This window comes from Capra hircus, chromosome 12, assembly GCF_001704415.2.
Source record: "Capra hircus breed San Clemente chromosome 12, ASM170441v1, whole genome shotgun sequence".
Taxonomy (NCBI): Eukaryota; Metazoa; Chordata; class Mammalia; order Artiodactyla; family Bovidae; genus Capra; species Capra hircus.
In genome coordinates this window covers 65,119,550-65,143,242 of record NC_030819.1, presented here as the reverse complement: position 1 = coordinate 65,143,242, position 23,693 = coordinate 65,119,550, and the positions used below count along the sequence as shown (strand labels likewise).

At 40.3% G+C, this 23,693-nt stretch overlaps 1 protein-coding gene across 1 annotated transcript in view; it reads right to left on the bottom strand.

The window, feature by feature from the left end:
- Window positions 1-22,246, bottom strand: part of NEK5 (NIMA related kinase 5) — a 47,586-nt gene extending 25,340 nt beyond the window's left edge. Inside the window, exons 1-7 of the mRNA XM_018056310.1 lie at window positions 22,130-22,246; window positions 15,301-15,397; window positions 9,383-9,480; window positions 4,144-4,227; window positions 3,985-4,055; window positions 2,815-2,901; window positions 536-590 (exon numbers count right to left, since the gene is read on the bottom strand). Coding sequence (XP_017911799.1) covers window positions 536-590; window positions 2,815-2,901; window positions 3,985-4,055; window positions 4,144-4,227; window positions 9,383-9,480; window positions 15,301-15,397; window positions 22,130-22,246 — 609 coding nt within the window. The remainder of the gene's footprint in view (window positions 1-535; window positions 591-2,814; window positions 2,902-3,984; window positions 4,056-4,143; window positions 4,228-9,382; window positions 9,481-15,300; window positions 15,398-22,129) is intronic.

Genomic DNA, 23,693 nt, shown 5'->3' with positions numbered 1-23,693 from the left:
TTATTTTACCAAGTTGAGATCATACGATATGACATTTTATCTCTTGCTTTTTTAAATGACAGAGGAGCCTGGGATCGCAAAGAGTCAGACACGACTGAGTGACTAACATTTTTTTCATGCTCTATGCACTATTCTCCAAATTGGATTTTGTACTTAATAATATAGCTTGGATACTGTCCCATGTTGGTATATACGGAGCTATCATTCTTGTTAATATCTTGTTCATATAATTTTTAACAATCTAATAAAACCAAACAAAAGACTGTTCTATAAATCTGTGTCTCTTTTGCTGTCACTGGGACGACCCAGAGGGATGGTGCGGGGAGGCAGGAGGGAGGGGGGTTCAGGATGGGGAACACGTGTATACCTGTGGCGGACTCATGGTGATGTATGGCAAAACAAATACAGTATTATAAAGTAATTAACCTCCAATTAAAAATAAATTTATATTAGAAAAAACCTTTTTCTTTCAGAGGTTATTTTCATTTATATACTTTTCAATAACTCACGATAATCTGATGATTAATATACTTACAGGATGTCTGAGTGTGCAGAGCTCATATAAGACACAGCCAAGAGACCAAATATCCCTGGGAAAGATAAGAGTTTATAAGCCAAGAATTATGGATAATTCTCAATTTAAACTTTTATCTTTGCAGTCAATTATATTTGTGTATCTTTACAATTTTATATAGGGTGACCAGTTTTCACAAATGCTTTCAGTACATTATCAATTCTTACTCTTTTTTTTTTTAAGACTAGAGAAAAAAATTGTAGCTTGTCAGAGTCCCAGCAGAGAAAAGGCACACAAGCTTTGCTACAATCTGATGGCTCAATACTTACTTTAACTTCATGTGATGAGCTCAAAGAAAATGTGCGTGCATATGGAATTTTGAGCAATTTGGAGGAGGGAGGAAGAGCTCAAATGTGGATTACTTGATTCAACAGGTAACATTTGGTTGATTTTGAAAGGAACGTACTCAAGGCTATCAGTTCAGTTCAGTCTCTCAGTCGTGTCCGTCTCTTTGCGACCCCATGAATTGCAGCATGCCAGGCCTCCCTGTCCATCATCAACTCCCGGAGTTCACTCAGACTCATAGACAGAACCAAAGTTAGATTAAGTAATAAACAGAGTATCTGGTACTCAATGAACTTAAAATGTGCTAAAACTAGGCCTGTGCAGGTGTCCAATAAATGACCTTTGACCTCAGAGGGCCAAAAACAATCCCCCCTCAGATCATGCTAAACATTTCCATTTTTGAACATGCATCCTAAGAAGATGCATGAAACTCAGCTATGTCTGCACAGAACACCAGTTACCTCACCTCCAATCCCCTTTCCCCATGCCTAAGACCATCCTGCATTGCAGCCTGCCTAAGACCACGCTGCTTCTTCATCCCATAAATATCTCAAATCCCTCGCCTTCAGGGAGGCAGATCTGAGACCTGTTCTCCAGTCTCCTCATCTGGCTGCCTTGTGTATAAACCCTTTCTTCCTCTGCTGCAAACCTCAGTGTCTCAGCATTTGGCTTGCTGTGCATTACGTGAATTAACCCAGTTTGGTAATGATTTATTGCTAGGATTTTCCAATTATTCAAAGAATCAAATCAACATATTTAAATGTTGGCTTAGATGCTTAAAAAGTAGTGCAAGGCAACAAAACAATGCTGCTGAGCCAGGGGTCTCTCTTTGCAGCACTGAGTGCGCTCTGCTCTCGAAAGCCTGTCCTTCCACCCTGGCTACACCAGCTGCATTTCTGGTCAGCTTGAGGCCAACCTCCTTCTCTAGGTCAGAGGATATCTTCCAAAAATGCCCATTCTTCTACTATGTGGAGAAATGTTCACCACTCTTCTTTAGGGCTTGGCTTTTCATTTACCTCTTTCAAAGTCAGTCAAATATCACTTGGGTACTGTTCTAAACAAATAGACAATGAACTCCACAAAGGAACTTGGTCTTCCTGCAAAGCCAACGAGTTCAACTGGAAGATAGCTTTGAAAAGTGAAATGTTTTCCTTCTCCTCCATGGAAGTAAAGACTATCTTGGCTTTATCTTTTATCACTGTGTATATTACTATTAAGGCTGCCTGTGGAGCTAGTGGTAAAGAACCCACCAGCGAATGCAAGAGATGTGGGTTCAGTCCCTGGGTCAGGAAGATCCCCTGGAGGAGAGAATGGCAACCCACTCCAGCATTCTTGCCTGGAGAATTTCATGGACAGAGGAGCCTGGCAGTCTACAGCCCATGGGGTCACAAAGAGTCGAACATGACTGAGCGACAAACCCTTTCACAAACTATATTAATATTACTCCTAAACAGTCGGCTCTAGTACCACAAACGTCAAAGCTTGTTGATCTTTAAAGCTGGAAGATGCCTTAACAATCACCTAGCCAACACCTTTGTTGAAGACAGGGGAACTGAGACCCGCAGAGACTGACTGACTTGCTCAAGTCGCTGACCAAGTCAGGGTTAGGATTTCTGGCTCCGAAACCTGCACTCTGTCACCAGACCTTCCACCTGGCCCATCCACAACACTTTGCTGCAACAGGCTCAACAGTGCTCAGAAAGCCTGAGAATCAAGTACAAAGATGCACATCACAGTGACCTCAATTCTCAAGGCTACTCTACCACTTCTATCATCAGAGGAAGAGACATATCTCTTTTCTACATAAATGTGAAAGCTTTAGGAAACACTGAAGTGGTCAGAGGCAGTCACAGCGATTCTCATTTCACAGGTGAAGAAAAGGAAATTACAAAGCACCATAAGAAAGAATCCATAAGATTTTACTAAGACTTTCAAACCAAAAGCCAGCAACTCACGTTTTATTGTTGTAGGGTTTATTCTGACAGATCTCTGGGGACAGGTAGTATGGTGTTCCAATGCAAGTTCTAGCAAGTTCCATGGTACTAGCAAAGTTATATTAAACAATAAAATAACATAGTGCGTTACTGAAGTAAGGAAAGGCTTAAGACATACACATACATGTAAGAAAAATGTATAAAAGTAACACAAAATTTGATGTATTCATATATGAAAATAAAGCATCATTATTATTAAAATATAGTATATTAATAGTGTAGTAATAAAATTAATTGATTTTAAGCTTATAATTCATTTACCCAAACTCGACACAATAAAAAAAAAAACTTATGGCTTAAAGACTGCACGAAAAGGTACCATTGTTATTTTTCAAACTCTCACATGTAAAAATTTCCCTCATTCCAATAACGAAAGCAATGCACTCTCATGATTTAAAATTTGGAAAACGGAAAAGTGAATAAAGAAGAAAAAAAATACCAAGAATCTTACTACCCTCAAACAACTAGTGCTAAAATTCTGATGTATTTCCTTCTTGTCTTTTTTCCATGCATACTTTCCACATAGCTGTGATTATAGAGTATTTGAAATTCATAATTCTTGTTTTTAAAATTTTAAATTTAATACAACAAAGTTTGTTCTCACATTATCAAAAAGTCTTCAAAATCATAAATTCAGTGGCTAAATGATATTCAGGTACATGACTGTGCCAAGTTTTATAAAATTTAGCTATTTCCCAATTTTTAGGCATTTAAACTATTCCAAATTTCAAATTATTCCCTTAGGACAAATTCTCAGAACATTTAAAATCTCTTGGCATTTATTATCAACAAACTGTCTTTTGAAACAGTTGCATCAATATACTCTCCTAAGCAGGTGTTAATTTTCCTGTTACACAAAGTGCTCACTAACTTTACATAAATTTCAGTCACATCTCATTTGACCAGCTTATATCACACTATACAGCATTGCCAACATTTCTACTATGCCAAGATATGTCTTGCAAATTTTAATCTCAATGTACCATTTGAATACTTTAACATACTTATATAAACAATTATCCAAAATTATTGAGAAACCAAGCTCTTAATACCTTCTTAATTCTTGATACCTAAAAATACATATTTTGGCTGTTATGAACAGAAGGAAAAATGATTTTTAAAAGTACTTACTTGTTCAAGACCCTTGCAATACCAAAGTCCCCAAGCTTTGCAACCATTCCGTTCTTGCTAAGAAAAATGTTCTATAAAGTGGAGAAAAGTCTATGTTGTTGGAGATATTTCAAGAAAATAAAAGATCTATTCTTCTTGATTTTGTCTCTGAGCTGTTACCTGTGTTTTTATGTCCCTGTGTAAAACCTTCCTGTCGTGAATATGTTTCAGTCCTAGAGAAATCTGTACAAACCAACTCAGAATCTGTAGAGGGAACACAGAACAAAACCAGTGAGCAGTCTGCTGATCACTGAACTACCTTCAATGATAACATGCACGAAGAGAGAAATAATACATTTGTGTGTGTGGTTACGCGAATGAAGTGAATAGATATACCATCATCCCATCCTATGTTCTCCTTACAGCTGGAAAAACGAAGTGTGAAAAGGCAATCCAAACATGTTGGTATGAAAAGGAATACTGCATACAGAAAAAGAGAAACTGGGGACTTCCCTGGTGGTCCAGTGGCTAAGACTGCACTCCCAAAATGCAGGGGGCTGAATTTTATTTCTTAGATATGGTTTATTTCTTAGTTATCATTTTATTTTACCTTAGCTGACCATGAGTCTTTTTATTAAACGGTTCTGCTGCTGCTAAGTCGCTTCAGTCACGTCTAACTCTTTGCCACCCCATGGACTGTAGCCCTGCAGGCCCCTCTGTCCATGGGCTTCTCAAGGAAAGAATACTAGAGTGAGTCACCATGCCCTTCTCCAAGGGATCTTCCTGACCCAGGGATCGAACTGGGAAGGCAGATTCTTCACCACTGAGCCACTGTAGACAGCTTCTCAGGTGGTGCAGTGGTAAAGAATTTGCCTGCCCATTCAGGAGACACAGGTTCGATCCCTGGGTCTGGAAGGTCCCCTGGAGTAGGAAAACACAACTAGGCATACACGCTTGCACACAGATGCCTACAGAGATTTATTTAAACAATTCTAAACTTTCAATGGTTCTTTGTCCACCAAAACAGAGAGAGGAAAACAATTGAGCAAAAAAACTATATTCCAGATACTAAGATTCACTTGCAATTTTTTTTTTTTTTTTGGCTGTGCTGTGCAGCATGTGGAATCTGAGTGCCCAGGGCATGTGTGTTAAGTCATTTTAGTTGTGTCCGACTCTTTGCGATCCCATGGACTGGATCCCGTGCCAGGATCCTTTGTCCTGGGGGATTCTTCAGGCAAAAATACTGGAGTGGGTAGCCATTCCTTTCTCCAGGGGATCTTCCTAAACCCAGGGATCGAATCCGGGTCTCCCACATTGCAGGCAAATTCTTTACTGTCTGAGCCACAAGGGAAGTCCTTAGTTCACCGACCAGGGACCTTGTCCCCTGCGCTGGAAGTGAAGAATCTTAACCACTGGACCACCAGGAAAATCCATCAGTTGTAATTTTAGTTCTTTCTCAACCATGGGAAATGTAATTCAAACTTATGTAATGGATTTTTATTAAATGTGGCAAAATAATACCCAGATAAGAAGAAAGAGAGTTTCTACAACTATAGAATTTAATATATAATGTCAATGAGCATAGGGAGAATGCTTGATTAAATTTACAGAGGTTAGGGATACTGCAGAGAATGGAATGGCACCCCACTCCAGCACTCTTGCCTGGAAAATCCCATGGACGGAGGAGCCTGGTAGGCTGCAGTCCATGGGATCGCAAAGAGTCAGACATGACTGAGCGACTTCACTTTCACTTTTCACTTTCATGCTTTGGAGAAGGAAATGGCAACCCACTCCAGTGTTCTTACCTGGAAAATCCCAGGGACAGGGGAGCCTGGTGGGCTGCCGTCTATGGGGTCGCACGGAGTCAGACACGACTGAAGCAACTTAGCAGCAGCAGCAGCATTTAAGAGCTCAGATAATTTCCTCTTTGATTTAAAGTTCAATGTCGTGAATGTATGAATGATTAAAGAATAAATATTCCTGCTGCAGCTGCTGCTGCTAAGTTGTTTCAGTCGTGTCTAACTCTGTGCGACCCCAGAGACGGCAGCCCACCAGGCTCCCCCGTCCCTGGGATTCTCCAGGCAAGAACACTGGAGTGGGTTGTCATTTCCTTCTCCAATACATGAAAGTGAAAAGTGAAAGTGAAGATGCTCAATTGTGTCCTAAAAGAGAACAGAGAAACAAAGGGCTTGAAGAAAGCTGGCAGGCCATTCTTATGTCCTGCTGTGGCTGAGGCCTTTCCCTTCAATCACACAGGCCGGGAGTCCAGTTCTTCCCCACTACAAACACCTGTCTCCTTCATGAATAAAAGTTCCAAGAGAGTATCAGAGGATGCTCAGTGTACAGAAGAAAAATGTGTTTGTGCTCAGAGAAAATCGGAATTGAGGCCATTACTCTTCACCTTTTCTCTTCTCTCTCTTAATAACCAAAGAAACTAAATAGCCATTGCTAAAATGAGCTTCTATCCTCCCCAGCAAAGTGGGAAATCTATTTTAAAACAGCATACTCACTGGTAAAAGGAAGATGAGTGAAGCTATAAATACATCACATTTGAAGTGGCTAAGGAACATTCTCATTCACTTTTTTTTCAGCCATTAAGATCCATCTCAGGGGCATCCTACATGAGATTGTCCAAAAATAAGATGCTGTCTTTTTCTCAAGCAAAGTTCACTCTCAAACAGAGATTCAATTTAAGTTCAAATGCAAACATGTTCTCAGTTCAGTTCAGTTCTGTCACTCAGTCATGTCTGACTCTTTGCGACCCCATGTATCGCAGCACGCCAGGCCTCCCTGTCCATTACCAACTCCCCAGTTCACTCAAACTCATCATCGAGTAGGTGATGCCATCCAGCCATCTCATCCTCTGTCGTCTCCTTCTCCTCCTGCCCTCAATCCCTCCCAGCATCAGAGTCTTTTCCAATGATCAACTCTTCGCATGAGGTGGCCAAAGTACTGGAGTTTCAGCTTCAGCATCAGTCCTTCCAATGAACACCCAGGACTGATCTCCTTTAGGATGGACTGGTTGGATCTCCTTGCAGTCCAAGGGACTCTCAAGAGTCTTCTCCAACACCTCAGTTCAAAAGCATCAGCTCTTTGGTGCTCAGCTTTCTTCACAGTCCAACTCTCACATCCATACATGACCAATGGAAAAACCATAGCCTTGACTAGACGGACCTTTGTTGGAAAAGTAATGTTTCTGCTTTTGAATATGCTATCTAGGTTGGTCATAACCCTTCCAAGGAGTAAGCATCTTTTAATTTCATAGCTGCAGTCACCATCTGCAGTGATTTTGGAGCCCAGAAAATAAAGTCTGACACTGTTTCCACTCTTTCCCCATCTATTTCCCATGAAGTGATGGGACCGGATGCCATGATCTTTGCTTTCTGAACGTTGAGCTTTAAGCCAACTTTTTCACTCTCCTCTTTCACTTTCATCAAGAGGCTTTTTAGTTCCTCTTCACTTTCTGCCATAAGGGTGGTGTCATCTGCATATCTGAGGTGATTGAGATTTCTCCCGGCAATTTTGATTCCAGCTTGTGCTTCTTCCAGCCCAGCGTTTCTCATGATGTACTCTGCATATAAGTTAAATAAGCAGGGTGACAATATACAGCCTTGACGTACTCCATTCCTGATTTGGAACCAGTCTGTTGTTCCATGTCCAGTTCTAACTGTTGCTTCCTGACCTGCATACATATTTCTCAAGAGGCAGGTCAGGTGGTCTGGTATTCCCATCTCTCTCAGAATTTTGCACGGTTTATTGTGATCCAAACAGTCAAAGGTTTTGGCATAGTTAATAAAGCACAAATAGATGTTTTTCTGGAACTCTCTTGCTTTTTCCATGATCCAGCGCATGTTGGTGATTTGATCTCTGGCTCCTCTGCCTTTTCTAAAACCAGCTTGAACATCTGGAAGTTCACAGTTCACGTATTGCTGAAGCCTGGTTTGGAGAATTTTGAGCATTACTTTACTAGTGAGTGAGATGAGTGCAATTGTGTGGTAGTTTGAACATTCTTTGGCATTGCCTTTCTTTGGGATTGGAATGAAAACTGACCTTTTCCAGTCCTGTGGCCACTGCTGAGTTTTCCAAATGTGCTGGCATATTGAGTGCAGCACTTTCACAGCATCATCTTTCAAGATTTGCAATAGCTCAATTGGAATTCCATCACCTCCACTAGCTTTGTTCATAGTGATGCTTTCTAAGGCCCACTTGACTTCACATTCCAGGATGTCTGGCTCTAGTTGAGTGATCACACCATCGTGATTATCCGGGTCATGAAGATCTTTTTTGTACAGTTCTTCTGTGTATTCTTGCCACCTCTTCTTAATATCTTCTGCTTCTGTTAGCTCCATACCCTTTCTGTCCTTTATCGAGCCCATCTTTGCATGAAATGTTCCCTTGGTATCTCTAATTTTCTTGAAGAGATCTCTAGTCTTTCCCATTCTGTTCTTTTCCTCTATTTCTTTGCATTCATCGCTGAGGAAGGCTTTCTGATCTCTCCTTGCTATTCTTTGGAACTCTGCATTCAGATGCTTATATCTTTCCTTTTCTCTTTTGCTTTTCGCTTCCCTTCTTTTCACAGTTATTTGTAAGGCCTCCCCAGACAGCCATTTTGCTTTTTTTGCATTTCTTTTCCATGAGGATGGTCTTGATCCCTGTCTCCTGTACAATGTCACTAGGCTAGGTTAATTTCTCATTTAAAGCTTTTTTCTCTGCAGTCACCCTCTTGTTTTTCAGTCTTCTAACTTTACTGAGGCCTTTGATGGCTAAGTTGAAGATCTCTCTTGGTAAATGTCAGACTGCACTTGAAGATATGTGGGTTATTTTCAAATATCTTTTGATATTGATTTCTAACAGGATTCCACAGTGATAACAGACTCTGTATGATTTCAATGCCTTTAGACCATGAAATTTCTTCACCTTGTTTTATGTCCCTGGATCTATTCCCATGGTCTCCTAGTTTATGGTCTATGGGAACTTGAACAGAATTTGTATCCTACTATTGTGTGAAAATTGTATAAATCTTAATTATGTTGAATTGGTTCATGATGCTTTTAAGGTCTACCATATCCTTCCACTTTTATGTATATTCATTCTATAAATTTTTGAGAGTTCGATATTGAAACTCCCAATAAAAATCTTAATGTATCTATTTAAAAAAATAATTGTATTAATAATATATAGAAGGACCATATGTAACTTTGCCCTGTATTTTCCAAGTCTCCTATAAATGTTTTATCATACTTTTCATAATTTAAAAGATAAAAAGAAAAAGAAAAAATAAATGAATACTGACATTGTAAAAAAAAAACCAAGCCGTTATTTTTACCAATCATGCTTCATATAAACACAGTCTATTATTTATGAAATTATAAATTTAATCCCTAATATAAATGAACAGGGAAATTGGAAGAGTTTATACCTGATCTTCACTAAATAACACTCCCCGTTGTCTTCTGATCCTTTTCATGAGATCCCCGCCATCACAATACTCCATCACAATAAACAGTCTGTTGTTCTCTGTAAAAAAAGGCCTCATTTGATGCTGGATAGGTTTCAAATATTTACTAATTACTTGCCTTTCAAGTTCTAGAAGGTGGAGAATGCAACAGAAAAATGCAGAATATAATAGCAAAAAACTGGCTGTAGAATCAAGATGGACTGGGCTCTAATCCCACTTCACCACTTAAATTTCTTAGCTCTGTGACTCTGGGCAAGTTATTTTAATTTTTCTGAGCTTCATTTTCTCATCTGTCAGATGGAGATAATAATGTAGACACTCCTGTTGGGATCGCCTTATCTTTGTTCACTTCATCTTTTAAATGAGTTAATCCATGTCACATATTTAGAACAATACCTGCCCATAATGAGAGTTCAATAAATGTGAGCAATTATTTTTAATAAATGTGAGACTGGAAATGGGCTGTAACACAACAGCTGTGAATCTTTTTCAACACCGCTAAAAGAATGATCAGACCCTTCACTTGAAGTAGAAACTTTTATTTATACTGTTGAGTACTGGTGACACTCTTTTTTTAATGTTTTATTTATGTATTTGGCTGAGTCAGGTCTTAGCTGCAGCACTTGGAATTTCACTGTGGCCCATGGACGCTCTAGTTGGGGCACATGGGCTCCAAAGCGCTCAACCCTAGTAGTTGCGGTGCACAGGCTTAGTTGCTCCACAGCATGTGGGATCTTAGTTCCCCGACCAGGAATCGAACCTGCATCCTCTGCATCGCAATGTGGATTCTTAACCTGGACCATCAGGGAAGTCCCAGTCAAATTTCTTTTAACTGACCTCTGCCTGACCTACACACTAGATTGCTGGGCACCCTCGATGACTGTTGCTGCTCAAGGTTACCCTGGTGGTGCCTGGACTCAACTATGCTCCCTCTGTTCTCACTGATTCTTACCAAGATCAGTGCATGCATTCCCAAATCTATTTGAAAAGACCCTGATGCTGGGAAAGATTGAAGGCAGGAGGAGAAGGGGACAACAGAGGACGAGATGGTTGGAGGGCATCATTGACTGGATGAACATGAGTTTGAGTAAACTCCAGGAGTTGGCGATGGACAGGGAGGCCTGGCGTGTTGCAAAGAGCAAAGAGTCGGACACGGCTGAGCAACTGAACTGAACTGAACTGATACTTGTTATCATAATTTTTATACAAAGTGATGAGAGATGAATGGAAAAAGATGTGATTGTTTCTACAAGAATGACACTGAATGCCGTGAAGGACCCAGTAAAAGTGAGTAGCTTAAAAAACAAAATCATTAAGCTAAATGCTGGGTGGGACAAATGGAAAATAACTGGGAAGCTTTCAAAGGAATGTGCACAGAGAGTATCTGTGTATTCTTACTCCACTCTAAAGAACAGAAACTGGAAATTATAAATTGCAGATGACGGGCACCTATAAAAGAAAGAATACTCAGAACTCCAGTAAGTGGATTCATAATCAAAGACAAGGCTTTGATCTTACATCAAAAGTCTGGCAAATGATTGTGCATTTACAGATTAAAATAAGTTTGTATGGTTTTCTGCTTCATCAGGTTTTTTCATTACCAAACAACTATTAGATGGGTTCTTATTAGGTTAAGGACTTCGATTAACTTGTTTGTTTCTCCCACTGGTTTGTGCCCTGAGGAGAGACTCCATACTTGGATCTTTTGCATTCCCTGTACCTGGCACATGGAAGGAGCTTAATAAAGGAATAGCACAAAATCAGGCTTGCTACCAATTGTTAATCTTTCTAGCATTTTGCTCTGTAGTTATTTGAGTATCCACTAAATGTCAGACTTTTCTTGCCAAATTCTATCATTTGCTACCTCTTTCTTTCAAGTAGCTTAAATCAACTTTAAAGGGGTTATCAGGGACATCCTGGATGGTCCAGTGGTAAAGACTCTGAGCTTCCAATGCAAGGGGCCAGAGTTCAATCCCTGGTCAGGAAACTAGCACCCAAATGCTGCAACTAAAAGCTCACATACTGCAATGAAGATCAAAGATCCTACAGGCTACAACTAAGACCCCATGAGGCCATATCAGTAAAATATATTCTTTAAAAAATAATTTTAAAAAACAAACTACATAATGTACTTATAGTTGTATTAACATTTATTGCCTGTCTAGCGCTAGTGGTAAAGAATTTGCCTGTCAATGCAGGAGACATAAGAGACACAGATTCAGTCCCTGGGTCGGGAAGATCCCCTGGAGGAGGAAATGGCAACCCACTCCAGTATTCTTGTCTGGAGAATCCCACAGACAGAGGAGCGTGGCAGGCTACAGTCCATGGGGTCGCAAAGAGTCGGTCACGACTGAAGCAACTTAGCACACAGCACCCCTCATTTTACCCCTGGAATGTGAACACCACAGCTGAAGAGCAGGTAGAACTCTCAGGTGACCCTAATGCACACACCCTGTGAACTCTGAGAACGGAACCTGTAAATACGGGATATCACTCCATCATTATGTCACATTGCACAGTAAAGGGGATTTGCTGATATAATGAAAGTTACTAAGCAGCTGGCTTTGAGTTAATAGGAAAAGGAGATTATACACCTGGGCTTGACCTAATCACAAGCACCACTTGAATCTGGATCTAGAAGTCAGAGCCACCATGCTGGAGAGGGCCTGTTGCAGGGGCCACGTGACAGGGAGGGAGGCTGGTCTCTAGCAGAAGATGACCACCCCCAGTTAACAGTCTGCAAGAAAGCAGACATCTCAGTCTTACAAGTGCAGTAAATGAAACCTCCCAACAACCTCCATAAGCCTGGAAGAGAACTCTGGGCCTCGGGTGAGGGAGGTTGCAGACAGAGTCACCATCTTGATTTCAACTATGTGAGACCCTGTGCAGAGAATCCAGCTAAACCAGGCCCAGGCTTCTGGAAGAGCTAGAGAAATTGGGCGGCGCCTGTTTAAGCCACTACATTCCTGTTCGCTGGTCATACAGCAACGGAAAAGAGCAGTGTGGGGATGCGGACCCATTTTGCTCATTGATTTACCCCCAAGACCCAGGCTGTGTTCAGCCTATTGGAGGTACTTTATAAATATTTACTGAAGGAATTTAAGTGGAATTAACTGAGCCTGAAGGGGACTTCTCTGGTGGTCCAGAGGCTTATGACTCTGAGCTCCCCAATGAAGGGGGCCCAGGCTCAATTCCTGATCAGGGAACTAGAACCCACGCACTTCAACTAAGAGTTCACATGCCGCAACTAAGACCTAGCACAGCCAAATAAATACATATATAAGTATTTTTTTTAATTTAGCCTTAAGAAAATCTTAGTGCATTCTCCTTATTTTCCTGATGCTACTTCAAACTTATAAAAACTTCTACTTTCCATTGACAAACATGTAATGTACTAGAGCTGTGGCTCTTTTGTTTAGAGATGAGCTGTTGGAGGATAAACAAAGGCCTTCCCCATACTCTCTACAGCCAGGCGTTACAAAGACCTCTGAGGCTTTCAGACAAGCTCAGTGTTTCAAGTTCCAACGATCTGCCAGGCAAGACACAAAGGCATCACAATAGCTCTGGTTTTCCTAAACACAGGGGTGCTCTAGTTATGAAAAGGAAGAGGGGGTCATGAGAAAGTTTAGGTTTACAACATAAACAAAGTCAGCGAAGATTATTGATGCTGTAAAAAAATGACCTCTCATTTGATAAGGGTATCCAGCGTAAACCAGCCTCAAATGTCCAATTCGCATGGCATAAGGACAGACTCCACTCTCCTAAATGGTCCAGGCAGCCCAAGTAGTCATTCCAATAATGTGCCTGAGCACCTACTATGTGCCAGATGCTGAGCAGCAAGTGGTGAGCAAAAGAATCCATTCTGTTTCCTGTCTCAAAGGGAGACAAATCTTAGACCAATTCCTAACATTGTACATGAATGGACACATTCATGGTACCGAAGTGCTGGCAAGATCCTGCACAGGGGACTGTAGCTTGGATTGTGCTCTCAGAGAAGGCCTGACAACGAGCGGAGACTTACCAGACGGAGAGAGCCACAGAAATAACCCACAGAGTGAGGGAAAGGAAGGCTGTTGTCTGGTGTCACTGTAGGAACCAATGAACAGGAAAAGAGGGCACCTTACTCAGTGGCTGCCCCTTAAAAGTTACTCGATACAACTGGGCTCCCTGCTCATGTGTACTGTCGACTCCCAGAGACCTCAGACGCGTCCTGAGCGGTCTTTTAGAGGCTGTACCCAGTTTTCATTTGTAAGAAACACAGAAAGCTATTTTGGTTTTTTTTGTTGTTTTTTTTTTCCCCCAAATCATTAAATTTTTCTTTATTTATTTTTAACACCAAAAGCATTTTTATTGGGATATAGCTGATTCGGTAGTTTCAGGTGAACAGCAGAGGGACTCAGCCATACATATACATGAATTGAATCTATAGTTGGCTCAGAAAGCTATTTTGGATGCAGTGGTTTGATTTGTAAGAAACACAGTGCCCTGCAGAGTGCAGAAGCTCAAAAAGTAGCTTTTAAATTTTGTTGACTGGGGCTTCCCTGGAGGTCCAGTGATTAAGACACTGCGTTTTCACTGCAAGGGTGTGGGTTCGATCCCTGGTCAGGGAACTAAGGCCCTACATGCCACAGTGAAGCAAAAAAAAAAAAAAAAAAAAGTACTGATTTTTATTAGTACACCCCTGATGGTGCTTGAAGATATCTAGGTAACATTCCTGCTCCATGAACTACTTCCAACCTCTGAATTCCAGTCCACAGTGCCCCACCCCTTACCCCACCCCGTGCTGGGTGCCGGGTGAACTGTGGGCATATACAGCCCCGACACAGCCTGGAAACACCTGACATGCTGCCTGTGTTTACGATCTGTCTCTTCCCACTACAGTGTAAGAGTCACAAAGGACAGGGGTTTTTGTTTGTTTTCTTTGTTCACGGATGTATTCCTGGTACCTAGAAAAATGCATACAGTAAGCACTCAGTAAATTTTTGTTAAGTGAATGAATGGTCTCTGACCATTGCTTTTTTCTTTTTTTTTTACCTCTGGAGTCGAGTAACGGATGAAGGCAGAAGAAATGTACTCAGGTGCACAGAGGCGAAGGCTTGCTTCCTTCAAGTTTCCCCTCTATTCTGGCCAGCGGCTTGGCTGCCTCCCTGAAAGAGGACTGCACTGCGCCACTCACTGGCCCTGGACACATCAGCCCGTTCTCAGGGTTGGCTGAGTGTCTGCTTTGCACCCAGAACGCGAGCACATGGGAGCGGTAAGAAGCATGCCACATGCTAGCAGGGCTCTGAGAGTGAGGACGTGGTGGGCTCTGTGTCCTGCCCTTTTGTTCAGAACAGCCTGCTTCCTATCCGAGCTGCTCCTTCAGCTTTAAAATCCCCATCAGGGAATTCCCTGGCGAGACCAGTGGTTAGAACTTGGTGCTTTCACTGAGGTGGGCCCTGGTTGGGAAGATTCCTGGTTGGGGACAGCTAAGATCCCATAAGCTACGTGGTGTGGACAAAAAATGTTCTTAATTTTTTAATTAAAACATAAAAAAGACCCTCCTCAACCACAGCCAACATGTAACATGAGTGAGACACAGATGGTATTCTTGTAGGCCACCGGAAGTTCTTATTGCAGCAAAGCTAAGACAGCCATTATTAACTATTTGAGGGAGTAAAAATTAAAGACAGGTGGGAAAACTTACAGAAATTTAGGAAAACTGACTACAAAAACTCAGCAGAGTATAAATCAAGATGATGAAAAATAAATTTAAGTAAATGGGACAATGAATCCAGTCACAGAAATTAATTCATACACAGTTCTCAGGATCCTATCTTATATGGATATCTACATGCCGACACTTAATTAAAATACTTAAAGAATATAAGAAGTCAAACCTTGAAATGAATTGAAGAAGGTTACAATGTTGGGATGTTTCATCTTTGCCAGAAGAATGACTTCTTTCTTGGAAGCTTCTTTATCTTGGATGGGCATCTAAATTATATTAAGAGACAAAGTAGTCTATAAAGATAATCGCTTTCATGAATAGGCTTTCTGCTCACTGTCATCGAAAATTCTCCAAGATTTCACTGACTTTTAATGGCATTTCTGAAACTGATCTCTCAATGGCAGGAAATGACCTTTCTAGAATTAAGAGTGTTTTGTATCTAGTCTACGGTTTGCCAATTGTCATTGGCAAGAAACAAGAAAATATTTCTGGTAAAGTTCTGCTGTGTTATAAGCTCAGTTGAATTGGTGTACTGTGTCAATTATTTTGGAAAAGGAAATGGCAACCCACTCCAGTATTCTTGCCTGGAGAATCGCATGGACTGAGGAGCCTGGTGGGCTACAGTCCACGGGATCGCAAAGAGCCAATTATTTAGTCATCTCAAGGAAAGTTATTTAAATATTTATCTTTTGGCAGCACAGTGAAAGTGAAGTCGCTCAGTCGTGTCCGACTCTTTGCGATCCCGTGGACTGTAGTCCACCATGCTCCTCTGTCCATGGGATTTTCCAGGCAGGAGTACTGGAGTGGGTTGCCAAGAATTGGTTAAAAAAAAATGCAGTGTTCCAGCAGCAATCACAGCTGAGAAGAAACAAATGAAATCTGAAAAAATTAAATGTCACACATCACGTAAATCAGACCAGTAAAGTTCTATGTTAAGATTACTACATTTTTCGTTTTCAAATAAAATTTGTCTCTTGTGACTTCATTTTCGACTTGATATATTTTCTTTTCTTTTTTAAAAAACTAATTAATTTGCTTTTATTATTACCTTTCCTCCCAGTTTTATTGAGATATAATGACATACAGCACTGTATACTTTTAAGGTATATACCATAATGATTTGACTTACACACACCACGAAATAATTCGAACAATAAGTTTAGCAAACATCCATCATCATGTTAGGTAGGCAGAACAGGGAAAAGGAGTCCAAAATGGCGGTGGCTACAGAGAAGGAAGGGAAAAGCCCTCGAAAATGAAACAGAAGAAGGTCCGAGGACCTCAGGTAAAACAAGCAACACTCCTGGCTGGCCCAATTTACATAGGACAGGCCCAGGGAGAGAGAAACGTATAAATACAGGAGCCAGAGCCAGCTCTCTCTCTCTCCGGCGCTCTGGGGTGCTCTTCTCCTCGTGTCTTTAGATCGACGTGCCCTCACGCCTCGAAGATGGATTTTCCTGCTATCTTCTAAATAAAATAGAGCTGTAACACTGATTTGTTTAAGAGCTATACCACGGTTCATTTGAGACCTGAGAGCTATAACACGGTCTATCCAAGACCTGAGAGCTGTGACACGCCGAGGGGGCTTTAATGTCCGTCACTCCAAATCTTTGTTGTGACGAGACAAAGAACCGAGGAACATACACTCGCGTGACAATCACATATACATACAAAATTAAAGAAACAGAAAAACGATTTTTTTTTAACCTTGTGACAATAGTGCAGGGTTTACTCTCTTAACAACTTTCATATATAACAAACAGCAGTGTTAATTGTATTTACCATGTTGTACATTACATCTGTAGTTCTTATTTATTTCATAACTGGAAGTTTGTACCTGTTGACCACCTTCATCCAATTCTCCCTCCCCATACCACAATTTTGATCTAATTGACCTATAACACTATGTCAGTTTTCATCACATAACATAGTGATTTAAACTTTCTATGCATTTCAAAGTGACCTTCATTAGCTACCATCTGTCACTATATGAAGATATTGCATAATTACTATGTTCCCCATGCTGTACATTTCATACACATAACTCCTTTATTTTGCAACTGGAGGTTTGTACCTCTTAATCTCCCTCACCTATTTCTCTCCTGCCCTCACTCCCTGATGTATCCTCTTATTCTATTACTCATCTACGGACAATATTTTTCAAATGTTTTGGTGCCAGTGACAGTGGTCACATCTCATTCCTACCTTTTCTTCCCCATTCTTGATACCTCATCGTTTCTACGCTGACTTCTGGTCCGGCTGTCCCACCCTCCAGGTCACTGGTCCTCTCCACTGTTCCCTCTGTAGTGACCTTCAACATTTGGCTCACACATAATGTGTGAGTTCCCCGATTTCCCATCCTCATTTAGATTTAACAATTAAAAAAACAAAAAGTTAACATTCTCAATCCAAGCTTTACTGTCTCCTAGCTACGTATCCTTCAGTAAATTACCTAAGTCTTCTGAGCTTCAGTTCCTTTCTCCCCAGTTTAAACTGCATAACTAGTACATATGAATTTCAAAATAAAAATAACTGAATTATGCCTACTGGGTGAACAGACTTAGCTACTTAACTACGTTAATGTATAACTACTATTTTTTCAAAAGAATATTAGAAACAAAATTGAAAGGAAAGCACAGGCATAGAACTGCATTTTTATAGTTAGGTAAAAATACTGACAATATGTATGACAGATTCTTGTATTTATAACAATTAAGGAGTTCTGGCAAATCAAAAAAAAAAAAAGAAAAAAAAAGCAACTATGTATGCCAATAGAAATAAGGGAAAATACCTGACTAGACAACTCTCAAAAAAATAAAAGAAGTTACTCTCAAAAAAATAAAAGAAGTTAAAAATGGCTCAGAAATAGAAAGATTCAACCTCACTCAGTAGTCAGAAGAAAAAAGACTAAAACAAAATTTAATATAATGTTTCATCTGTGAAATTGGTGAAGACAAAAGAATGTTAATACCCATAGTTAACCAGAAAGCAGAAAATGGCACTCGTATATTTCTGGGGTAAATATTTATATAAGATGGTAAAAAAATCTTTCCAGGAAAACAACTTTTTAATGTCTAAAAGAGACTTCATATGCTCCTATTTTTAACTTATTAATGCTTCTAGAAATTTATCCAAAGAAAATAATCAGAAATGTATGTCCCCAAATGTTCTCATACAAAAGCCTTCACTACAGTGCTTTACTATTAGGTTTTTTATTATTAGTTTTCAATTAACAATATATACTTATGATTTGAAAAAATATTGTAAGTCAGATAGAAGTGAATAAGATAACAGTTAAAACTTCCTCCTCTCCTTCCAACTGATTCCTTAAAAGTAATTGCTGTAAATTGTTAGACCTTTTTATTTAATGTACATGTAGATAAACATAAATACACAGTTTGCTTAAGAAAAGTAACTTATTCTATATGTTAAATGCGATTTAATCATAGCAAAAACCCAAGTAATATAATTATCTGAAAATAGAGTTAGATAAATTATGGTACAATATTTTGAACCTAATGTCACACTATGCAGTCATCAACAATCCAGGGAAGAACAGTGTTACAGCAGAAAGAGCAGGAGAAGAGTTAGAAGGGTCTGTTGGTCACTAAGCAAATCACTTAACCTCCTTGAGCCCCACCCCTTTCACCTGAACAATGAGGATAATGAGATCCACCTTTTAGGGTTGTTGTGAGGATTAAATAGATTAATATAAGTAAAACACTTGAGATAACATGACTTATGCTAGGTGTCCACTACTACTGTAAACATTTGATGTTACTGTATGAGAACATTTTATTACATGAAAACATTGAAATGAGAAAATGTTTACAATATACTAAGGGTAAAGGCTGATATAAAAGAGTATATCCAACATGACATAAATCATTCAAATATAATCTAATAACTTATAAGTACATTTATGCATTAAAAGTAGCCTGGAGAGAAGTTCACCATAATGTTAACAGTGATAAAGAGAGGAGTTGTGATTTTTTATTTTCCTCTAAATAGTCTTATTTTTCCCTACAGTTTTTTCAAAATTTCTTCAATGAATATTTTAATGTTCACAATAAAAAAGGATACATTTTTGAAGGCAAGATATAAAAGAATATGCTTGATAATGGTAGGATGATAAGAGAAAATACATAGCTTTTTGGTACCTGTTTAAAAAAAAACTGGCAATTTAAGTTCTGGAGTCTAGAGTTTGTTTCATGGAGAGATGCTGGAGAGCTGAGAAGACACGTAAATTTCTCTAGATAAGAATGAAAAACTACAATAAGGTAGAAAGGAAGAAGTAATAAATATTAATTCTGTGACACAGATGTTGCCAGGCAAATTTGGTAACACAAAGAGATACAGGAAAACAATGATAAGAACAGCCTCCCTCATATAAATTCTACTTATTTACAGCATGGAGACTAGGGTTTTCACGAGTGAAAAAATTCAGTGCTCTATTAGAAATATATAAAGTCAGTTTGTTTAATTATATATACTAAAGAATAACAGAGATGTTAAAAACGCATTAATATATATTTCTATAGAGGATTCACCTCCCAGATGGCTTTTTCTTTACTTAGAATTTAAATGGTTTTATAATTTTTAACACTGGTGCTTTTGACACCGAAGAATTGATGCTTTTCAACTGTGGTGTTGGAGAAGATTCTTGAGAGTCCCTGGCACTGCAAGGAGATCCAAACAGTCAATCTTAAAAGGAAATCAGTCCTGAATATTCATTGGAAGGACTGATGCTAACGCTGAAACTCCAATACTTGGCCACCTGATGTGAAGAGCTGACTCATTTGAAAAGGCCCTGATGCTGGGAAAGACTGAAGGCGGGAGGAGAAGGGGACAACAGAGGATGAGATGGTTGGATGGCATCACAGTCCATGAGGTCACAAAGAGTCGGACACAACTGAGCAATTGAACAGCAACAACAAAGTATGTACCAGCTTAACAACAGAGCTAGAAGGCCTGCAAGTATCTATGCACTGAATTGTCAATCCAATAAGGGTTTACTGAACCGCTGCAGGTGCGAAGCATTCTTAGCTGCTATTTGGAATACCAAGATGAAAAAGACATGGATTCTGCCTGCAAAGATAAAGTTTGGAGAAGATACAAAATAAACAGCTAAAGCACAGCAAAGTAGAAAACATTCAGTATCATAACAGTATTAAGAATAAAATCTATGGAGTTGACAAAGAAAGAGAGATTTACTTAGAGTGGGAAAGTCCTAGAAACTCTCCTAGGGCTCAGCCTTGAACAAGTCGAGTCTTGTTGGGCAGGCAAAAACCTTCTTGGACAAAAGAGCCCCTTGGGCAAGCACAGAGGCTGGAGTGGGAGGGATCTATAGGTAGGAAAAAAGAAGAGGATGTGAAGAGGAGGTTGAAATGAAATTTGCGAACAAATCAGAGAGGGCTGTCAAAGCTAATCTTCAGAGTGAACTGATACAAAAGCATGAGGCAAAAATCACTCATAACCCCATATTCCATCTAGATGAGACTATCTAGTGTGTTTCTTATACCTGTGGGAATATATCTCTGGGAATATACATACCTATAATCAGAGAGAACACATGTATTTTTACAAAAATTGCATCATTCTAACATGTTGTTGTTCAGTCGCCCAGTCACGTCCGACTCTTTGTGACCCCATGGACTGCAGCACACTAGGCCTCCCCATCCCTCACCATCTCCCAAAGTTTGTCCAAGTTCACGTCCACTGCATCGGTGATGCCATCCATCCATCTCGCCCTCTGATGCCCTCTTCTCTGTCTACCCTCTCTCTTTCCCAGCATCAGGGAAAGAATGAAGGCAGATGCCCTCTTTTCCAGTGAGTCTGCTGTCCACAACAGGTGGCCATTCTACACACACTATTTTCTTAATTAGGAAAAGTTTCTAGGGAATTTAGCCAAAATAATTCCTCTTAAATTAAATATATTTAATTATTCTCCAAAAATACCAGATTAACAATAATATATGGTTTCCTTCCATTCCTTCAGTGCATTTCGTAAATATTTTTGAGCAACATTCTTGAGCAATATTATGTGCCAGCATGGTTCTGCATGCTAGAGGAGACACATAAGAAATAAATGAACAGAGTAATCCCAGATCATTGTAAATGCTACTCAGAAAATAAATCAGGCTGGTGTGATAAGGAGTGATTAAAGTCAGGGAGTTGTCTTAGATAGGATGTTTGCGGAAGTTCTCCTTGTGGCTGCTACTGCTAAGTCGCTTCAGTTGTGTCCGACTCTGTGCGACCCCATAGACATCAGCCCACCGGGCTCCCCCATCCCTGGGATTCTCCAGGCAAGAACACTGGAGTGGGTTGCCATTTCCTTCTCCAATGCATGAAAGTGAAAAGTGAAAGTGAAGTCGCTCAGTCGTGTTCGACTTTTCGCGACCCCATGGACTGCAGCCTACAGGCTCCTCTGTCCATGGGATTTTCCAGGCAAGAGTGCTGGAGTGGGCTGCCACTGCCTCCTCCTTGTGGAGGTGGCCTGTATTAGGAGTGACAGAGGAAATGCACCACCCTTGTGCAAAAGAGAGGAGTCAGAGCTAGGGAGGAGGGGCCTCCCATAGACATGCCATAGGATATTAAAAAAAGATGTTATCACTGTAAGGAGTACCAGAGTAGACAGGGTGATAACATTGCTTTTTCTTTTCTTTTGGAAAAAAAAAGAAATCATTTCAAACTTCCCTGTTGGTCCAGTGGTTAAGACTCCCTGCTTACACTGCAGGAAGCACGGGTTCAGTTCCCGGTGGGGGAAGATAAGATCCCTCATGATGACAGTTGCGGCCAAAAAGTAAAATAAAAATTTAAAATAAAAACAAGATCACTGGTTGCTGTTTGGACAATGGATTTAGAAGACGGAACAAACAAAAGTCAACTCATATTTGTTTAAAAAAAAAAGAAAAAGATGCATTTCTTGACAAATTGGATTAAAAGCCAACTGAATATAGCACTGAAAGTGAACAGGAATTGTAACTTCTTAACTTCACCTTTTCAAAATTGATCTCTTTTATAACACAGGGCTCGCTATCCGATTTCCTTTTGGCCAAGTACGCTTTCCCAAAGGCACCTTCCCCAATGGCTTTAATCATGTCATATTGATCCATGGTCTCCAATCCATGGAGTTACCTGAAATGAGAGCAATGAAATTTTATTGCACATGAACTCAGAAAATTGACCACTACAATGTAACAGAACTTGTTTTGCTAAAACTTTCATTCTAATTTTGCCAAGACGAAATCATCTAACTTTCCTTGTGGCTACAGGTAAAACTTTCTTCCAAGGAGTAAGCGTCTTTTAATTCCATGGCTGCAGTCACCATCTGCAGGGATTTTGGAGCCCAAAAAAATAAAGTCTGACACTGTTTCCCCATCTATTTCCCACGAAGTGATGGGACCGGATGCCATGATCTTCGTTTTCTGAATGTTGAGCTTGATGCCAACATTTTCACTCTCCTCTTTCACTTTCATCAAGAGGCTTTTCAGTTCCTCTTCACTTTCTGCCATAAGGCTGGTGTCATCTGCATATCTGAGGTTATTGATATTTCTCCCAGCAATCTTGATTCCAGCTTGTGCTTCTTCCAGCCCAGCATTTCTCATGATGTACTCTGCATAGAAGTTAAATACGCAGGGTGACAATATACAGCCTTGACATACTCCGTTCCTGATTTGGAACCAGTCCATTGTTCCATGGCCTGTTCTAACTGTTGCTTCCTGACCTGCATACAGATTTCTCAAGAGGCAGGTCAGGTGGTCTGGTATGCCCATCTCTTTCAGAATTTTCCACTGTTTATTGTGATCCATACAGTCAAAGGCTTTGGCATAGTCAATAAAGCACAAATAGATGTTTTTCTGGAACTCTTGCTTTTTCGATGATCCAGTGGATGCTGGCAATTTGATCTCTGGTTCCTCTTCCTTTTCTAAAACCAGCTTGAACATCTGGAAGTTCACGGTTCACGTATTGCTGAAGTCTGGCTTGGAGAATTTTACTTACTCCTTGGAAGAAAAGTTATGACCAACCTGTCTAGACAGCATATTGAAAAGAGACATTACTTTGCCAACAAAGGTCCGTCTAGTCAAGGCTATGGTTTTTCCAGTGGTCATGTATGGATGTGAGAGTTGGACTGTGAAGAAGGCTGAGCGCCGAAGAACTGATGCTTTTGAACTGTGGTGTTGGAGAAGACTCTTGAGGGTCTCTTGGACTGCAAGGAGATCCAACCAGTCCATCCTAAAGGAGATCAGCTCTGGGATTTCTCTGGAAGGAATGATACTAAAGCTGAAGCATCAGTACTTTGGCCACCTCATGCGAAGAGTTGACTCTGGAAAAGACTCTGATGCTGGGAGGGATTGGGGGCAGGAGGAGAAGGGGACGACCGAGGATGAGATGGCTGGATGGCATCACGGACTCGATGGACATCCCGGAGTGAACTCCGGGAGTTGGTGATGGACACGGAAGCCTGGTGTGCTGTGATTCATGGGGTCGCAAAGAGCTGGACACGACTGAGCGACTGAACTGAACTGAGCTGAACTGAACAGGTAAAACGATCAAAGTGAG